General features: G+C 39.9%; 1 protein-coding gene across 1 annotated transcript in view; it reads left to right on the forward strand.

Moving 5' to 3' along the window:
- Positions 1 to 20,780, forward strand: part of LOC140232377 (uncharacterized) — a 207,881-nt gene extending 187,101 nt beyond the window's left edge. The window contains exons 7-11 of the mRNA XM_072312503.1: positions 13,614 to 13,689; positions 14,334 to 14,495; positions 15,375 to 17,365; positions 17,728 to 17,836; positions 18,814 to 20,780. Of these exons, the coding sequence (XP_072168604.1) occupies positions 13,614 to 13,689; positions 14,334 to 14,495; positions 15,375 to 17,365; positions 17,728 to 17,836; positions 18,814 to 19,547 (3,072 nt within the window). The 3' untranslated portion in view covers positions 19,548 to 20,780. The remainder of the gene's footprint in view (positions 1 to 13,613; positions 13,690 to 14,333; positions 14,496 to 15,374; positions 17,366 to 17,727; positions 17,837 to 18,813) is intronic.

Here is a 20,780-nt window from a genome sequence, read left to right on the forward strand (position 1 = left end):
CTGGCCTTAGCTACCAGTTTTACACCCAAAGGGTAGGGATACATCCCACCTTAGGGATAATATTGTTTCATCTATCCAAGAATGTGTTACAAAAGCACCCTGCAGAACTGGGATCAACCAAAAAGTTCTTCTCACTTTTGTCATTATCCACTTCTCTATCTTTCCCTGTGTCTATCTATCTATCTATCACTCCATCTCCCTCTCTCTTAATCCTTTTCCTACCCCCCCCCCCCTCTCTCTCTGTACTTTATAGAGACAAGATATCTGTGGGGTAAAGATGTGGCCTCCATCTCCCCTCTCCATTGTCTCTTGTTTGAGGTGGTATAACTCTCTTTCTTTCCACCAGCGCTCTGTTTCCAGCGAGATGACTACCTTCTGGAGCCGGTGATGTCGGTCACTTCTTGTATCATCAGGGTTTTCTCTTTCTATCCCCAAACTGACATTTTGACTCTCTAATGGATGTTTGATCTTGCTGTAACAGACTGATCCATGCCGTCTTGTGTGATGTTATGATGTATTAGCTGTGGCAGTCCCAGTTTGTTCCCAAGATACAAGTTAAGGAAAAAGTTATGGAGTGTTACTGCCAAGAGAGTTTGGATATCCCATAGGGTGTATGAGTGACAGACAACTCAAGATTCATTCAACTGACTGTCATGTCAGTCCTCTTTGTGCCTCTATAGGTTACTTCTATAACATTTCTTTGATACATTGAATGAAAAGAAGATGCAATTCTAGTGCTGTGATAATGGAAATTAGAGAAATAGACAGACAGATACAGAGTAACAGGTTGACAGATTGAGATATATGAAGAGAATGTCAAATCCTAGAGATGCTTTCATTGACTCAAAATTATATTTAAATGTTACCAGAACCAGCAACTCATGATTAGTTAAATCTTGCTGTACTCAGTAGAGAACTATTGCATTCTTTTCAGACATACCCATTGGGTGGATCCAAAGCTTATACCGAATCTCTAGATGACCGAATACTTGCTCTGCAAAGTTACACCATTGCGGATGTTTAGCTGTAATCCAATTATGCGGCCATCATGAGGTATCTCGCTTGACCTTTGATTGAGCTATGCGGTTGCTGGGGTCATGATAACCAGTATTGTTATATGGGGGCTTGGTAGAGGCTGGGTGTATGAAAGCTAAAAGAGTTGGACTGTATCCCACACTCCTCTCTCGCCCCTCCTACCCCAAGAGACCTACTGGGATTGAAGAGGAGAACACTCTTACCAGGAACCCTCTAAGTCAGTTGCTGCATTCTGTCAGTGTAAATAGATTAACAAGTCAATGCAACACTACACAAGTGGTCAAACAGTTTCTCTTTCTGTCTGTCTGTCCACGCCCCCCCCCCCCCCTTCTATCTTTCACAGAATTTTTGGAATAAATTGAAAACAAACCTCATGCCTAAGGGTCTTAATATTATGTGATTGCTGTATCCAGCTGTGTTGGGCAAACTTTGATAAATCCAACTGCTCTCTTGGTAGAAGTATGATGAATTAGCGCAGCTAGATGAACATTTTGTAGAAAACTAATGTTTGCCAGATGAACTGTAAGCTGTTGTAGAAGAACATAGCAGAAGAGTTGGGGTGGAATAATAGAAAGTTTGACCAGATGTGATTCTTTGCATTATGCAAAAATTGATAACAAATATAACATGGTTGTGGTAATGTGGTATTGTGTGAACATCATGTTATCTTACTGCAAAAACTTGATAAGATTGAAGAGCTTCATGAAGCTCCTTGGTAAGACTGAAGATAGAAAGGATAAATTGCAATTTAATCTAGTGAAGCTCAACTATGAGAATCACATGTCCCTTGTAAACTAACAGCAAGAGTTTCTTGTAGATGGGTGCATTATGGTAAGCTGTGTAGAAATTTGATTCACCTGTCCTCATACAAGAGATCTGATGAATGCAAGTTTTGTTGAAGTTTGCATTAATTTCTTTATCTTTTCAGTGAGAAGAAGTAAACATATGTGGGTGATACAACTTCAGAATCTTTTCAGTGGTAGAGTCAAATTATTTTCTGCATTCCTAGCTCTATCCTGTGTGTCGGTCAGTATGTATATCAGTTTTAAAAGGGGCTAGTATATATCACCGGGTTTTCTTTCCCAGAAAGCTGACTGCCCTGTGTGATTTTTAAGTTGAATTCCCATAGGAATTACATTCTACCAGTAGTTTGCCAGCTTTTGAAATACCACTTAGTTTCATATTTATGTGTGATTATTTTGCATTGAAAAAGCAATTGTTGTTTTCACAATATGTGCAAAAGTAGCAACAAAGAAAAATTAGCTGCAAAGAAATGTTAGGTTTATCATCCTTGTTTTTTTTTTTCTGTATTACCTGGTAATGTATACTATTACCAGAAATGCAACAAGTTAGCAGAGTTTTAGTCATGCAAACTTTGTAGTACTCCACTTCAGTGTGAAATGAACTGTGCAAAAATTACTATTTCAGCAGTATAAGATACAATTGTAGGCCTATAGGCCAATGGATATTTCAATTAATATTCAATCTATGAAGCAGTAAGTTACTCCCATGGGCAAGTGATACCAAAGAGAAGACAGATATTAGGCCAGTAGTGAGACATGGTGGATGTATAATACCCATAATTGATCATCAAAAGAAATTTATAGCTGACTGCTGGATGCAAGGGTCAGTCAGTATACCTTTGCCACATGTGTAGTTCTGCAAGGACGCTACAACTGTGCAACTAAGAGTGTGTTGGCTCACATTGTCATTTGCCATTAAGTTATTGTGATGGAGAAAAGCAACTGACCAGTGTAGAGTATAATTATGTTTGTCTATGACAAAACCAGTGAGCGTCAATGCCATTTTATAACCGCCTTTCCTTGATAGTTTGTATTCCTTGTCTGTTGTTATCTTGTTGGGTCATGCCAGCATAATTCACCAGGGGAAAAAAAGTGTTTTGAAAATTTTTAGATTTTTCTTCTGCCAAACAAGTAAATTAAGAACGTGCTCCATTTGTAGTGTGATGAACTTTGGGATAAGAAGAAATAGCAATCCAAGCCCAGGGAGAGTGTATAATGGGGTGAGGTCTCACAGTTTTTGACTCCTTGAAACTTTTTGAGATATCTGAAAGCTGATCCACACACCATTTCCTCTGGAGTCAGTTTTCAGGTGAATCTCAAAGAAAACCATTGTTTCTCCAACTTCCTGTTTCTCCATGAATCCCAACAATGTACGGCTCCTGGTCCCAAGATATGGAAACCCTTCTCTTATTTCTTGATGATAGACTTGAAACTTGCAATGGAAAGTAGTCTCTTTTCTTGTTTTTTTTTCCCCTTTTTTTAGTCTCTTTGTTGCTGCAGAGTTGATGACCCTTTGCTAACAAGAACATCTTCAAGAATGCAGTATAAGAGAGGTGCATCAAGCTAATATAAAAAAAAAAGAAATGCAAGAGCTTGGTCACTTTCACATCTGATTTTATTTCTGTATTTGTGTGTGTGTGTTGTCATAAGCCATTATATCTTATTCTTTGGGTGCATTTATCAACTCACTTCTAGTGCAAAATGAAGGTTTCCAAACAACTTTGAGGGAATGTTGGGCAGTTGATAAATACAAAACTGTTTTTATCATGTGGTTAAAAACTCAACTCGGAAAAAAGTGTGATCGCAAAAGCGTTTGAGCCAGAAGTGTGTTTCTGTATAGTTCATAAATGAACAGTTGTTTTGAAACGCATTTTAGCCCAGATCTTTGGAAAGAGTGCCCTGTCTTAACTCATAAAAACTCAATTATTTTTATTATTTATCATTTGGAATGATTATTTTTATGCTATTTATGGTGGAAAAGTGGTCAGTGACAATTTCCAATGAAAAAAAAAAACTAAAAATTAAAAACAAGGAAATACATGACAAATTCCAAAAACAAGAAAATACATAAGAACAGCAATAACTTTTGGAAGTTTTTTTTTTTTTCTTTTTTGATGTGCAATTGTTGAAACATATAAAAAGATATTCAAACTAAACATTGGACTCTCAGTGCTTTTTATTAGTGTTCAACGGGCTAAAATAAGATTGTAGGTTTAATTTGCATAACTAATCAATTAAAATTAGACTTTGACAATTGTAGATTACGACGTGGGTGTTGCACTTGCCAAATTTTGTTACAATCACGCCACTAATGGCCAAGATCTCGGGGCATGGCCAAAAAGCCCAGCCTGAGTAGGGTTAATGGGAAATCTTGAACACCAGGAAGACAAGAGGCTTGTCATAGTGTGAGGAAACCCGTGGTAGCCATCAAATCAAATGTCATGTCAGAATCTGTTTTCCACTGTAGAACAACATCTTTTGTATGGCAGACTTGTCTGTTAACCCATTCGTCAAGCAATTCTCCAAGAGCCTTCAGTGCCCCCAAACAAGATTCTTTTTGCTGGATAGGTTGCTAATCCACCAGCACAAAAGCAGTCAAGTGCTACATGTATCCCCTTTCCATGGTCACCTGCATGTATCATCGAACAATGCAAAATATCAATCACATGTAAGGTGTGAATAGAGTGTGCCTGGACGGGCTCGGAAACTCTTTGTTACACAATGTAAGGGCACCAGAATGGGGTCTGCAAAAGTCAAAATCTAGTGAGCTCATCCTTGATGGCTATGTATGTCTTCATACAGGTTTTAAAGCAAAACATGCATGCTACTACATTGGAAAAAGTTCAATTAGACAAAATACACACGGATTTGATACAGAAAAGGAACAGATATTGATTAAGAGACTCAAAGTCATTCTTTTAGTCAGCCTAACACAAGGCCACGAATGCAGACACTCTTGTCTATATTTTGGGTACAGGTCGCTGTTCATGAGTTGATCCACAGGAACCTGGTATACTAGGTTCCCGTAAGGAACAGGTTCGAGCAGTAACAACCACTGCCAAATTCAGGCTTTCTAATCCAAGTTTCAGTGTTCATACATTGACAAAACAGATCTAGTTCTTTTGATAGTGATTTGCTTGTGGAGCAGTTAAAGGAGAGTGCGAATGCAACCAATGGGAGGGGTCCTACTTGTGTCTTGTAAGACAATCAAGAAGACGTGTGGTAGATGATACGATATCACACACCGACCCTACCCATCACCACTGGATCCTCTTTCTCTTCCTAAATATTGGTGCTCCCAGCTTGACATGGCCCCTGGGATACAACCAGCATACTTCTGTATTCCTTTCTCCAGCTTGCTTGCAATCTCCTTCCCCCCCCCCCCCCCCTTTGATTGAATTTCAAATTGACTTATTCTAGCCAGCTCAGAGTGCATGACACATGCCTACTATTTGGTGAGGAGTAAATCCTCTCAGGCTTCTGCCCAATATGTTGGGATTTTCATATTAGTTGGTTTTTCAAAATAATGCCAGGCAGGCTTAAAATCTCAGTATGGACCATCCATGTAACCTGGGGTTAAGAATCAGGGAAATTCATAGTCAAAGCACATAAAACTGTCTCCTAGAAGTGACACATCTGATACACCTTTCACACCTAGCAAATTTTACCCAAGATATCCCAGAAACTCCCGGGTGACACTGTAGTATGAAAGGCATCATGGGTAAACTCTGGGGTGAAAAGCGGAGGTCAACAAAGCAATAATGTCTTGCAAGCCATTTTGCGCATGCACCATGTGCTTGCACTGCAGAAGAGTGAACTGGAGAAATTCATTGGGCTGCTCATTCACAAATACAAAATAATTTTTGGCGGATGTTCCCCACTGAATCTCCTGGTGATCCCTAGAGCGAACAGTGAAAGGGGTGTTCAGCCCTTTTATTAGCAGTCACAACAATGTCCAGAGAACAACCACAGGATAAAAATCCTCTCTGTTGGTAATGACACTGACATAAATAGAAAAGCTTTCTCTGGGTAGGTTTCCATAGCAACCTAACCATTCTCATGGGTTCCAACCCTTTAGCGGGAAATTGGAATGACAAGCATAATCTATATAGCCACGCCATTTTCTAGCAAACTAGTGTTGCTGTCTGATGGGAACACAGTTACATCCCTGGTGTATTCAACGTGGATTTGTGGTTGATAACTTTGCTCATAATGTCTTTCAGATGCACAAAAAAAAATGTTATTAAGAAACAGAATGATATGAATTCAAATCATTCAAGGACAGAGTCATCAAAGAAGAAAGATTTCTAGATGCAGAGGATAAATGTCAATCTAAAATGTGTATATTCAGACTGGCAACAATGTTTGTAAACAAGATGGGATTGTGACCCCTGTATGATTGTGTTTGGCATTTAGTGTCATTCCACCATCACTATTGCACATTCATATTGTGTGTATCAGTGAAATCTTACCTCAAGAGCATCTTAACAGAAGGGTTGTCTGGACATTGTCGTGGTGTCATCAGAAATGTCAGGGTAGTTCCCCTGGACAGCCTACGGTAAATTTTAACAACAAAAAAAAATAACATTAAAATTACTGTGACATCCAGACAAAACTAGGGTGAAATTGTCCAGATGTTGTTGAGGTACATGTAATTCCAATTCAATAAGCTCTGTTCAGAAGGGGTATTAAAGTGAATTGATAAGAGACATCTGATGAAGTTGCATGAAAAGCACATATGATAGTTCTAAAGGTATGCTCTTCTGGTAACTGCGATCTATAATTTAGAAGACAATGTTCAAGATTTTGATTTTTATATCTTAATAGATACCAATTTCTTCGTTTTTTTTTTCTCATTGCTCTACTGTACCTGCATTATATGAAGAGTTTGTTTGCAAAAACCGATAAGTCCATATTTGCCAAATGGAGATATTTGCGATTAAAGGTTAAGAAAAATGAAGAGAATAATAAGAAAAATTTTGCTTCTTTTGACCATAACTTCAAAAATATACCTTTTATGTAGTGACCAATATATCATTTAAAAGGTATTATTTTGTACTTTATGACAGAGATCGTACTTCAAAATCTTCAAAAGTGGACTTATCGGTTTTTGCAAACAAACCCTTCATATTGTTAAAATGGAAATTTTCATGCTGCAATACTACTACAATCTCTGAGTGACATACCCCCTATTCAGACACAAGCCAGCTTATACCAAAACTCGATAAAGAAACGACGTATAAAGGAATCATCGTATAGCCGACAGACTGTTCAGACGCTAATTTCGACCATTCCGGATAAACGTCTATAGATGTGCAGTTTCTCACTGCGCATGTGTGACAGGTACAAGGTCACCTTTTGTTCTCGTTCCCATTAAGCCCCGCCCAGTTATTCCGTTCTATGGTCGCCATACGTTCAGACACACAATGGACACGATGGAGTGCTGATTCGTTATCGAGTTCTAGTTCGTAACGATGCTCTGACCGTCGTTGCGCTATACATTGTTTGGTTATACATCGTTTCGTTAGTCAGCGTTCAGATATATAAATTCATCGCATAGCTATACCGTTTTGGTATAGTAACTGTATACACCATATATTTCGCGAGTCTAAATTTTCGTGAATCTGGAATTCCCAACAATTTCGCGAGTGGTTAAATTCACGATCGTAGAACCCTGTACTGAGCAGAGAATGTACATGCGTACGTCACATCCACATCGGGATTGGAGTCAATATTTTCGCATGTCTTCAATTTCGCGTATAGCACTTGACTCGCGAAATTTGCGAAAATAAAAACCTCACGAAATATTTGGCGTGTACAGTATACCATTCTAGTATAAATTTTTTGCTTCTGAATGCCCTCTTAGTTGAGTGTGAACACCCTACATTATCTGCATTATTCGTTAGATCTGATTTTGATTTTGGATTTGCACAACTCCATGATGTAGTCCTCTCTATGTGAATGCCTGTATTTATTGCTTCTACAGTGCACTATTTTCTTTGCCAATGCTGGAGCATTTTGGGGCTTACCATGACATGAGGCGATTAGATCCAAGCAGTTTTTAGATCAAGCATGATGAATTGAGGCTGCAATATGCCAGAATAGAATTCAGAAACAGCAAGAAATAGCTTCCCAATGGTGCAGATGTAGACCGCAAGGGGACTTTTATTGATAGTTTGTATCTTCTAAGGTTCTTCCTTCAAAAAATAAGTTTTGTTTTGTTGGTGTTTTTTTTTTTTTTGTAACATGCCCCAACAAGGGAGGGAGTAGAGAGAGAGAGGTAAACACAGTGACAAAGATTGTCTATCAGAAAGACTTAATGGTTGAGAGTGTAATCATTAAATAATATCATTTTCTGCAAACAAAACGGAAGAAGCTAAGAATATTTGTTCATATAAATGTGTAGGTCTTTGATTACTGAATTCAATGAAAGAGGTAACCCTACCTCTGATTTGAGATCATGATGAATCTACAAAGTGAAGGATTAGTCAGTATTTGTATACACATTCTAAAGAAGGATAAAAAAAAAAAAACTGATGAAGTCTAGAAGAAAAATAAGGTGATGAGCAAGTGGAAGCCACTAAGAGTGTGAGTGATAGAAATGTGAGATACAGTGAATGATATGAGAGAGAGAAAAAAAAAGAAAGCTGTTTAGATGTAAAGAATAGGAATTGAGTGAGTTCGTGTACATGTATGATTTGGATTTATATATGAATGAAGAGACATGGGAGATATATGGCCCTTTTGGGGACTAATTTACATAAAAATATGAATGCTTCTAAACTATGCTCCCTTCAATCACAGGACATGCTGCGAAGTAGAAATGAGCACTGCTTTATTTGCCTGAATGCTTTTCCATCTGTCAAGCCAAGAACTACTTCTTCTTATGGTTGTCCAGTTGTGACTGATGGCTGTCATATGCCATCATACCTTGTTCATCCCCAATTTGTTCTTCAAGGATTATATGTGTTTGCTATGATGACAAGTATTCCCATGGTAGACTTTGACTAGAAGAGACACATGAGGTTTAGTGAGATGACTTCATATGAACGGGACTTGCAGTTTTGAGTGCAGATGAAAAGGAGTCTCAGGAAGATGTTGTATCTTGTGTAGATTACTTCAAAGAAAGAAATTGTTGTCTGTTGCTAACCACAAAAATGACATACAACACACATAGTGTACCCTCTCTTTAGAGTCAAAATACCTCTGAGTACACAAAAATCTCTTACATTACATGAAATATGTTTTAACATTATTGTATACTTTGATTTATGAACAAGACAGTGCAGTCTCTTGAAGGAAAAACAACAACAGAAAGAGAATACAAGATGGCGGATGCTAGCTCTGTCACCAGTGATTGTGGTGAAGAGAGACAGGGTTTGTTTGCAGCTATCCTCCAATTACAGACAGGATCCATGCTGTCAGGTGCTGAAGACCTTTGACCCCTGGAGAGAGTCAGCAGTAAGAATTCCTCCAATCACTGGCAATTTGTGAAAACAAAGCACAAACTGATATCCTGACTTTGCACTCATGCTGCTTTCACCTTCTATGAAACAAGGATGGGAGATGGTTGGACTATCATTGCATCCCAACATTTTTTCATTGTAATGATTTCTGATTGGATCATTCAATTCTTACAGCCCGATGTCATGAGCTTTCCCCTTGAAAGGAAAAATTCAGTAATGTTTGATGAAAACTTCAGAAAGTTTGCACTACAGTAGTACTTGAATTTTTAGCTTCCATTTTCCCCCATGAATTTCATTCCTGGAATTGGAGAAGAAAGCTTTCACAGGGCAAGTAGAAAGAATGATGCTTGATGGAGTCATGTGGACATCCCTGAGAAGAAAAGGCCAAAAAGTGAGGGAACTGCAGAAGAGAGAGGGATGAAAAGAGAAACAGCTTGGATGAGACATGGGAGGAAGGCATGCACATAGTTCTAAATCCATAGCTTATCACAGATATATTGACTTGTGTACAACAAGAGATTAGGCTGACCAGGAGTATTCCTGAAAATGGTCAAATATCGACATTGTAGGCTGATCCCACCAGTCTGCTTTGACTGGAAGCAGATCTTAGCATGAGACCACCCACTCACTCACTGTTAGAATGGTTCCAAGATGAGACTACCCATCCTCATCATACAGGATGTCTTCAACCTTCAGTGTCTATTGGCTAACTCTCCTTCTTAAAGGACAAGTTCACCTGCATAGACATGTGGGTTTTGTGAATGCAGCAATATTAGTAGAAGGATCAGTGAGAGTTTGAGGAAAATCAGACAATCCGTTCGAAAGTTATGAATTTTTGAAGTTTCTGCTCAGTCATGACTTGATGAGAAGACTACATAACTTGTGATGTCACATGTGTACAAAGACATAAAGAAAGTATAGAGAAAATCCAACGTATCTTTACTTTCCTCGCATAACAAAACAACACTCGACTTCTCTCTTTCAGAAGGCATGGGGCATAATATTACCCTTAATATACGTCAGTAGCAAGTCAAAGAAATATGCGCTTTATTCGAAAAGTAAGGTTTTGTGAAATCCTTTTTATTTTCCTTACATATTGTTGTACGCATGTGACATCATACACTGTGGTAGTCGTCTTCTCATCCAGCAGTGACTGCGCAGATACTTAAAAAATTCATAACTTTTCCTCTATAGAAGATGCATCCACATAGCCTATGATATACTGCAATATTTCACACGGTATATCATGATGTAAATGAAAATGCACCATGAAATATATGTATGCTACAAAATACTGTATAAGCTGTTATTTTCGCGTACAGATATTTTCGCGAATTAGAAGGTGACAGACATTTTCACGAGATGTTGATTTCGCAAATTGACACTAACGCTATCTTGCATGTATTTTTACTCGTGTATGGGGACATTTTCACATGTCGTTAAATTCGCGATCCAACTGTGATTAGCGAAATTTGCGAAAATTAAACCCTCGCGAAAATAACCACTTATACAGTACATCCTGAAATATATGTAGGGTTAGTGATTTAAACTTCACCCAAAATATGTGTGTGATATTTGATTATGAATAGTAACATGAAAAACAACTGATCGTACAGCAGTGTATTCCTCACATGACGTACGTGGCACACTTTGTGTCTTTTCCCGTTGAAGATATGCACTGTGCACAATGCTTCGATATCAAGAATACCATGGTATTTCTTTTTAAGTGAATTACTGCTGTATCTTCTCCCATTTTTTTATTGCTTTGTTTTGTTTTGTTTTGTTTTGTTTTGTTTTGTTTTGTTTTGTTTTGTTTTTTGTGCCAGAAAATTCCTGTGGTATTTAATACCAGAATAATTCTGATGTTGATGCACCTCTAGAGTTATTCATAGATGTCTACAGGAAACATCTTTTAATGGCGTATAAAAGAATTTCCTGTAAATTATCTATGATATGTTGTGTAGTTCTTGTCATTGTGTTGAAGAAGAGTCCTAAATCCATCAATGAGTCATATCACTAAACCCCAGTGACCATCTTTCCTACATATATCTGATTCTAATATGAGCATGGATCTGCATGGTAATCAATAACAGTTTATTCTTGGATTGTACTGGTGTTGATGATAGATTAGGAAGCAAGGAAATGTAATGAAACAAGCAAACACAATACATACTGCAATAGCATGCCATGTGAGTCTTGACCCATACTGCTAGCAGCTTTGACTGAGTGAGAAAATGAAAGTCCCTCTTGCTTTCCTAGCTTGCTAATGATATCCAGGTGTGCAGAGATTGTATGGCTTTGGGTATGATAGGTTTTAAAACTTCAGATGGATATCATTTTACCTCTACTGATTGTTCTCAAATGGAATTGATTACCTCTGACATTGAATAAAGCTTTGACTATAATTTCAAGACAGATAAAAAGAAAGTAGAAACCCTGTCCTGGCAGTCTTCTGACAAACCCTCCTCTTTTAAGGCCTCTCATGTAGGAGTGGCAAGCAATTCAATTTGTCTCAATGCTGAAAAGAAATAGGCCTACTGTTTTTATCCCATGAATGTTACAAAACAAAATTAGTTATCTGCGGCATATGGTAGGTTTGGGGGCATCATCCGCATTTTTCCTGGAGTTGAATGCCTTGTTTTACACTGCAGAGCAATGCCAGTTCACCATGAATCTGTCTTGTTCTGTATAGTCATCTTCTTAATATCCCTCGTCTGACCATTAGCAGGACACACACCAATCACATTGAAGAAATTGGGCAAAGAGGTCACGCAGTGACTGACTAAATGAAACAATTTACTAGATATTTTTTCTTGTCTCATTAAAAGTATTGATCTCATGAAATGTAAATTCATTGTGTTCTTTGCTTGACCTGTCTGCTAGTTTCCCTTGACTTCATGATAAGCATTTCTATCTTTAGACCTAATTTCATCACCAACCTTTGTAATGTCATTTACTCAGACAAAATAGCCCACTAATTGATGATTGTGATTATGTCGACCAGACGGCATATGCCGAAACTGTACTGAAATGATGAAATTTTCCCTTGTGTTCATGCGCTATTGTGACGTGTGTTTTTAAGATGGGATTAAAAATCTCTAGATTATTTTCCTCAGCATTCGCACACTTCTTATGGTGCAAATTATTGCACTGTTTCTTAAATAATGGCTATAACTCTGTAATAATCACATAGTTTCTTGGGATTTCGGTTTGGATTTGGATGCTGATTGCGCGATTTAGTGAGATTTTTATGTTCACACTGGCAAAAATTTAAGATATAGATCACAATGCCAATCTCAAAATTTGTATGCCACTAATTTGCATCAGTGTGAATACCACTATGGTTATCTCATACCGGTCCTGATTCTTTCTTCCCTCCCATAGATGAGACAGGCAGATGAAAGCTGTGTATTAGTTTTAGAAGATAATCATTTCCGCTAGTGATAATGCCCTCAGCTTTCCCACCTTTCACTATGTTCTCATTTCTCTCTCTCTTTGCTTCCTTTCCTCTGGAGTAGGTAGACAACTCTGTCCTCTACCTATCAGGATCTGTGCTTTTAGCATGCCACCCATAGGGCTCCCTACTCACTGTGTTGTCATAACTGTTTCGGTCCAGATATTGTCTGTTGTGTTAATGATAATCAAGGAGAAACTGTTTTAGGAGGTTGAGGCTAAATCAGCACTATACATGACTTGCTCAACTTGCCGAGGAATATTTTATGAAAGCACAAACAATTTGGAATCTTTGAATCACTCTGTACTCTGGAATCAAAATATAAGTTTAAGATAAAAACTGTGGGGGGGGGGGATGGTCTAAGGGTCAAGCTCAGGATGAATATAAAACTTATCTCTTGATGAGCTCCTTAGTACAACATGACAATCAGGTTTATTTTCTTTCATTTCTGTTGTTCAAACTATGTGTATAACAGTCAAAGTAGGGGATTTATGTAATTCGGTTGTACTGCAGTTCATTGTATCAGTCCTAGGCTGGTTCTGTTGATAGTGTCAATTTATATTTTTTTCCATGTTACAATTGCAGCAGAATCTTGAACAGGACATGATACCAGTCTCAGTGCACAAGAATTTCACATACAGTGCTAGTCATGAACAGGAGATAAATGCACCAGTGCTGTCCCATGATTGATACACCATCTATTCACACACACATTATTGTTTCAAATATGTTTTAATGATGACATATTTTATCATGTGGCTCTGCTGCCATTTGTACACAACTATCCTAGTTTTATTTGTTTTGTTAATGATGTTTTCCCTTCTCTCTGTGTCTCTCTCTTCACTTTTTCTCCAGGTGGGTGATAGTCTACAGAGGAAAATGAGATTGAGACCAGACAAGGCCCAGCTGGTACATCAACACATTCTTGAAGGTACTGTGGTGATTTTCTTAGGATGTTGAACAAAATGATGATGATGATGAGGAGGAGGAGGAGGAGGAGGAGAACGGTGATGATGGTGATGATGGTAATGATGATGACGAGGAGGAGGATGGTGATGATGGTGATGATGATGATGAGGATGGTGTTGGTGGTGGTGATAGTGTTTGTGGCTATGGGGGCGATAATGCCCATGAGGATATAGATAGATTGTGGTGGTTTTTAATGATCATGACACTAGGGAATCCAGTAATGATGGTGAGGGTGATGAGTTGTGATGGTACCATCAGTGACCATAACTAGTAATCATGATATTATTGATGTGAAGGTAGTAATAGTATTGGCAATACTGCGATGATTATGATCTCTGATGTTGGGATTTTACACTTCAAATCTTTTGTTATCAACCCAGCTGTCTTTTATTCCTTTGCATGCATGCCATGTAAGTTTTCACCCATGCAAACACACATTTCACTCACACAAACACACATTTCACCCATACAAATGCACATTTTACTCATACAAATACACATTTCACCCATACAAACACACATTTTACCCATACAAACACACATTCACCCATGCAAACATGCATTCATGAACTCACTGTGTGCCTGCATGTTTTCATTCTTGACTAGATACTACCATGGAGCCAATGGTCAGTGCTACCCATCAGAGACTAAAGAGGGCACGGATAGAGCAGGACTTGGACTGCAAGATCAAGAACAGACCAGGACCACTGGAACTCATTGAGGGAAATATCCTGAAGGCAGAGCAGTTTGTAGAGCAAGCAGTCAAGGGTGAGCATTGCAATCCTGACTAGATTATGTAACTCAAGCCTCGAGTCTTTCATGATGAGATTATGTAATTCAAGTCCCATTTTAACAGAATCTTTCAAACCGGAGTTAGCTCAACAGTGTCCAAGCAGTCTCTTTTTTTTTTTTTACCTTGCCTGTTAAAACAGCCCCACAAAATGTTGCTCAGACACTATAGCAGTAACTTTTTCCAAACTCTATCGTAGTCAGCCAGGGTAATTACCCCGACAACCCTTCTGTTAAAACGCTATTGCAGCAACCTTCCTTTGATACACTCAACACACATACGCAATAGTCCAAGCAGAATGATAACATACTGCTTGCCAATCACGAGCATGGAGTATAACCATGCCCCTTTGCACAGGAATGGGTGGGATGTTATAAAAACCTACCTGGAGAAGGCATTCAGTGTGTGTCTGTTAAAATAGTACCCCTCACTCATTCTTCCAGTTTTATTACCTGAGGCAAGGAATTTGTTCTCCACACGTCCCAACATTGTCTAGGTAAAGTCTGTTAAAACAGGGCCATAGTAACCAGTGCAGCAATGATAATAATAATAATAATTGATATGATTTATATAGTGCCAAATCCACTCTGCAGAGTGCTCTAGGCGCGGAAGGAAGAGAAAGTGAAGGAAATCAAGTAAGTCAGCTTCCTGTGATTTGTCATGAAAATTAATTTTTTTAAAGAATGATACTAAGTCATGCTGCGAGGTAGAGGTATGTATAGAGAGCCACTGGACAAAGTTTTCCATGGTATTATACACAGCACTGTAAAAGTTGTGATATTCATGACTGACAGAGGTAAGACTCTGAGACTGTTGGTAATGAATGAAGTCAATTTTTGTTGTTCACTTCAATGCAGATGGCAAGGTGAAATTCTTGAAGACCAGCAGCATGGAGACATGTGACACATCAGCATTCAACTTTGATGAAGATAGTCAAGAAGGGTGTAGTGATGATCCCCTCTCACCACCTCAGTCTTACTCTCAGCAGTCAGACAATCCTCCCAGCAGTGTGGGCAGTGTCCCATCACCACCTGACTTCACTTCCTACTATGACAAGCAGCAAGCTAGCACTCACAGTATCACATCTACATCCAGTAGTCCTGGCCACATCAAGATGCCTCCAACACCATCATCAACAATTACCATAAAGCAGGAGCCAGGTGTGACCAGCCCTTCCCCCTTCAGCAGTATGGCTAATGTCACCTCTTCCTCCCCCTCTAGTAGTAAGACTAGTGCCTCCTCATCTTCAAACTCCAGAAATGCTCGAAAGAAGCAGACAAAGCGTAATAAACCCAAGGAGATCAAGTTTCATGAATACAAGCCACCTAATGAGACAGCCAGCAAACTGTCTATTCCACCTAACAATGGCAACCCCTACAACCTCCTTTTGATGCAGCAACAGCTGCTCTTACAACTTCAGCTCCTGCAGCAGCAGCACCACCAACTCATCCTTCCTAATGCCCCCAGTATGACCTCCTCCAAGCTCTCTCCTATCAACCCAGGCGCACAGTCTCCAAGTAGCACTACTGTAACAAGCTCTTCATCACCTGTGCCTCAGGACAAACTGAGCACAGTCAACGCAAAGACACGAATTCTTTCTAACCTTGAAGATATGAAAGTGTCAGAGCTCAAGATGGAGCTAAAAAACAGAGGACTTCATGTGTCAGGTACAAAGCCACAACTAGTGGAGCGATTACGCCCATATGCCGATGTTTCAATGTCACCCATTTCCACAGCAACCACATCCAATCAAGATGTGACTTCCTCCTCTACTGGTTCTATGGGAGGCACAAAGGTTACCAGCTCCACAGACATGAGCCAGGAGGTAGCCAGTGAGACCAGCAGTGCCAGGCCATCCATGAGTTCCCCTCCAGTGTCACCTCCTGATTTTAAATCACCTGTTTCAGTGTCATCAGAGCCATCAGAACCACCTTCCCCAGGCAGTGCCTTTGATCCCATGTCCCCAATCACATTCCAAGTGGCCCCACAGACAACCGTTCCCAGCTCCTGTTCCTCCCTTCCAGTATCCTCACCACCCTCAGTCTTCAGCCAGGGTTCTGATACCCAGCAGAAGCAAGCAACTCCCCCTGCCTCACTGCTCTCACAAGTCACAGGAAAGCACACTATGTCTGCAGAAAGCAGTGAAAGTAGCTTGCGGTTAGAAATGATGGACATGTCAGCAGAATTGGGCTTTGCAGCATCCCATGTCGACAGTGACATCTTGAGAAAGCAGCAACAGAAGATAGAGGAACTTCAGAGAGCTCTGACATTATCACAGCTCCAACTGCGACAGCAACAGCAGACGCAGTACTTGCCAACACCCCCACCACCACCTCCACCCCCACCACCACCTCATCCTGCAGCAGTGGCTGCAGCAGCCGCTGTTAGCCAGTCGTCTCCCACAGGCTCTCCTATGAAGCTGTCCAGTATGAATGTCTTGACTTCAAGCCTGTCTTCTACAATGTCCCTTCCTTCAACCATCACTTCTACCACCATTCCCCCTCCTATGTCCAGCCAAGTCAAGTCCCAGTCGCCACCTAAACAGGTCATTTCACCTGTTTTCCAAGCACAGGATTTACTGCACTCCCTTGGCCAAGGTCAGAGAGCCTTCTCCTTCTCCACTCCTCCCCCAAACAGCCAGCCTTTCCAGTTCTCTGCCAAGACTGATTCTAAGCCAGCCATGGTGTCCAATGGAGTTGTGTCAGGACAGAAATCATCGTCTCTACCCAGCAGTCCTACAGATCCTGCAATGATGAACATGTTCAGTGTGGGCCCAGGTTTCAGCAGTCCCCCACCAAATTATGAAGAAGCTGTGAGACAGAGCAAGGAGAGGCAGAGGAAGGAACGGGTATGTCATAAGAGTCAGTTTCTCTTCCAAGTAAAGGAGTGCAATGAACTTAGAATCCTCAATGTAACACAGTTGGATATTTGCTCATGTAAATGTGTAGCTGTTCTGTGTTTCTCTGACTGGTTTAGTGCAGTTGAGGTTGATAGATTTCAGTCTTCAGTTTATATTGTTAAAGCTGCCGCTGGCATTGCCACAGGCATTCAATGCATATAGTGTAGACAATAACTTCTGTATTCATGTTAAGTTGTCTCTCACGAAATGTGCGAAATTAAAATGCATAGCAAATGATATGATGTTGTGAATGCACCTACAATCTTATAATGATTTGTTTGTTTGTATGTTTGTTGTGTGTCTTTCTTCAGGCCCATCTGGGAAACCTGCTGAACCCAGGAAGCACCGAGTCAGGGGAGCTGCGAATGACAAAGAGTCAGGACCTTGATGACTTGCTAGAGGTGCTAGTGGATCATGGCTGTAAGTAGTGTGACTCTTCTTACGGCTTATTTCACTTGTCAGTGAAACCAGTTCCTGGTTGGATTCCAATCACACGATCTCTGAACTTTGAACTCTCCTGTGTACTAGAATTTATTTCAATAATCCAATCTGTAGTAATGCTTAATAAAGGAGACCTTTTTCAGATTTGTCTGGGTGCATTCAGCTGGGGCCCGTGTCATAAATCTTGTCATCTGTGACAACTGCCACATTTCTATGACAACTTTGCTCTCAGCCAATCAGATGCAAGGATTTCAGTAGCTTGTCACATCTATGACAACTTGTCACTGATGACAAGTTTTATGAAATGTGGAATGAGGAGTGAGCAATATATGGGTCTACATTGCAAGATAACATCAAGTGATGTGTCGTTACACAGCCTCAACCTGGCAAGAGACTGCATAAATATTTTTCCTTTTGTGGAGTCAGTAAGCATATATAAGATAAAAATAGTTGTTATATGGTGGTGTATCTGTCATATAACAGAAGTTATTATATATGGTGGTGTGTCTGTCATATAACTGAAGTTGTTATATGGCAGTGTATCTGTCAAGACCTAGTCTGGCAGTATCCTTTCAATGTGATTATGAAAACCTTTGACATACAATCCGATGTATGCCACTTTATCAAAAACCTGCATTTTGCCAAGTGTTGCCTCTTCAAAAATATTATATTGCGATTTTAGAAGCATGACATTGAGAACTTTTTAGAAAAGGGAAGAATATTCTCACCTTAAGTATTGCATCAATAACTGCCTAAATAATGGAGAATCTGAACCAGAAGTGTTGGCCATTGCAACACAATGCTAAATACCTCAGTGATTGATGAGTGATATATATCCACAAGACTAAACAGAATCTTTCCAATCATAGGTCATAGATCATCGAGTTCTGCTTGTAGTTGTGATCACTAAGAAATTTTATTGTATGTGTCACACTTTTCTTTTACTCCACTTGTAGATCAAATTCCGACCACTCCAAAGAACAAGGATATGATTAACCTTAGTACAACACGGCTGCCTCAGCCTCATGCCTCCATGCCTGGACTGAGCATTGGGCCAACTACCAGTGCACAGAGACTCACCCAAAGCAGCCCATCAACATTGATGACTACCAGCCATCAAAATCATCACCATCAACATCATCACCAGACTCCACCTCCCCCTCCTCCCCATCCGCAGCAGCAGCAGCAGCCTACCAACCCTGCCACACCCATCACAATCCCCCACACCTCTACCAGCTTGGCAGCAGCACCATCCCCCTCACCAATGGAGCTTCCAATGGATGTTGATGGTTCTGATCTTGCACTGCCCTCCCTGGACCTTGGTAAGCCTCAGCAGGATCTCCATAGAGACAACCAGCTGGCATCCTCCAGCCTCGCTGATAAAGACAATGGTAACATGCTACCATTTGATCTGCCAAGTATGCAGGTAGACAGTGATACCAACTTTTGGTCTGTGAGTGGGGACGGGGCATCACTAAGTAGTGGCATGCTTGGCCAGCCATCGGGCAGTGACTCAGAGATGAACTGGCTTGACCTCATGATGCCTTCTACAGGATCAGGTCTCACACCTGTAAGTGTGACTCCACCCACCAGTATAGGGGCAGAGGGGACACCCCTTGGAAAGGAGCCATTTTCTCTCAACCTGTTTGACCTTAATGATGATGCTTGGGACATACATGTAACAGACTGATAGAAGATGCTCATGACATCTTCTTTATTTCTTTTTATGAACATGTTTAACAAATTCCATTTGACAAATTACCTTCACATCACGATACTTCCAGTCAGTGCAACAGAGACTGCAGTGTGTGTTGCTCAATATTTTTGGCTGTATGTTCAAACCTCCCATTCATATGTCCCTGGAGCTGTTCTGGGAGTTCTGGATTTCTCCTACTTATTGTGTTTTTTTTTGCTCATTACAATGAGACAGACTTGACATTTCCAAATTCATTTTCCTTTTTCTCATGTTTTGTCATTTTGAGAGAGTTTTAGGTGTCAAGAGTTTTGTAGGCAATGGACATTGTTGCAAGAAATATGCCAGCAGGCATTCACCTTAGTTACCACTCAGTCTCTTCTCAAGGTTACAGTGTGACTGGCTGTGTTACCTGTCTGTCACACCATGGCTCTCTGGGCAAGAGACGAGCCACAAGTCAGGCAAGGATCACCGCATAGTATATGTTTCAGCTTAGCATTGGTCAGCACCAAGTTTTTGAAAGGTGCATTTGGCTCTAAAAAAAGCTTTAGACACATGGTAATCTTTGCGTAATGTCATGGACAACTGCAATTTGTAAAAGTTTATGTCTTTGTGTGAATGGAGGGTGTGTGCTAGTGTATGAAGTAAATAACTAAGATTTGAAAACAGAGTCTGTTGACTTATTATATTGTGATGCACAAATATCTGCAATCCTTATTCTATGCTATTCAAGTGTTCATGGATGTTTGAAGATGTTTAACAATTTGAAAGCGAAAAACAACAAGAGCAGTGAACACAAAATGACCCAGTGCGATGTGAGCAGCATGTAATTGTAGGACCATCCTGCAACAGAACATTCTACTGCAAGCGACATTATGGACTATCTACCAATGTAAAGGAGTGCTGGGGTTAGAGTTTGTTGAAAGTTTGTCCTACAAGACCTGTGGTGATGAATATTTGGATTGATATCAATGATTTATAACTTCTCTATTTTTCTTTTTCTTCCTCAGATGGAATGCTTAGCAGTACTGCAGTTTGCAGTTTAGGGAAATATGCTACAACAAAATGAGGGAAAGCCCCCAATTTTGTGGAAATATCTGACTTTGTCTGATGAACTTGAAATTGAAGTTGCATTATGAGTCACTTCTGCATTGCAGTTCATAAATAGTTTTGTGTGTGTGTATGTTTGTGTGTATAGAACTTTCTGTATCCTAAGACAGAGAAAATCTA

The sequence above is a fragment of the Diadema setosum genome, chromosome 8 (assembly GCF_964275005.1).
Source record: "Diadema setosum chromosome 8, eeDiaSeto1, whole genome shotgun sequence".
In the NCBI taxonomy this organism is placed as follows: Eukaryota; Metazoa; Echinodermata; class Echinoidea; order Diadematoida; family Diadematidae; genus Diadema; species Diadema setosum.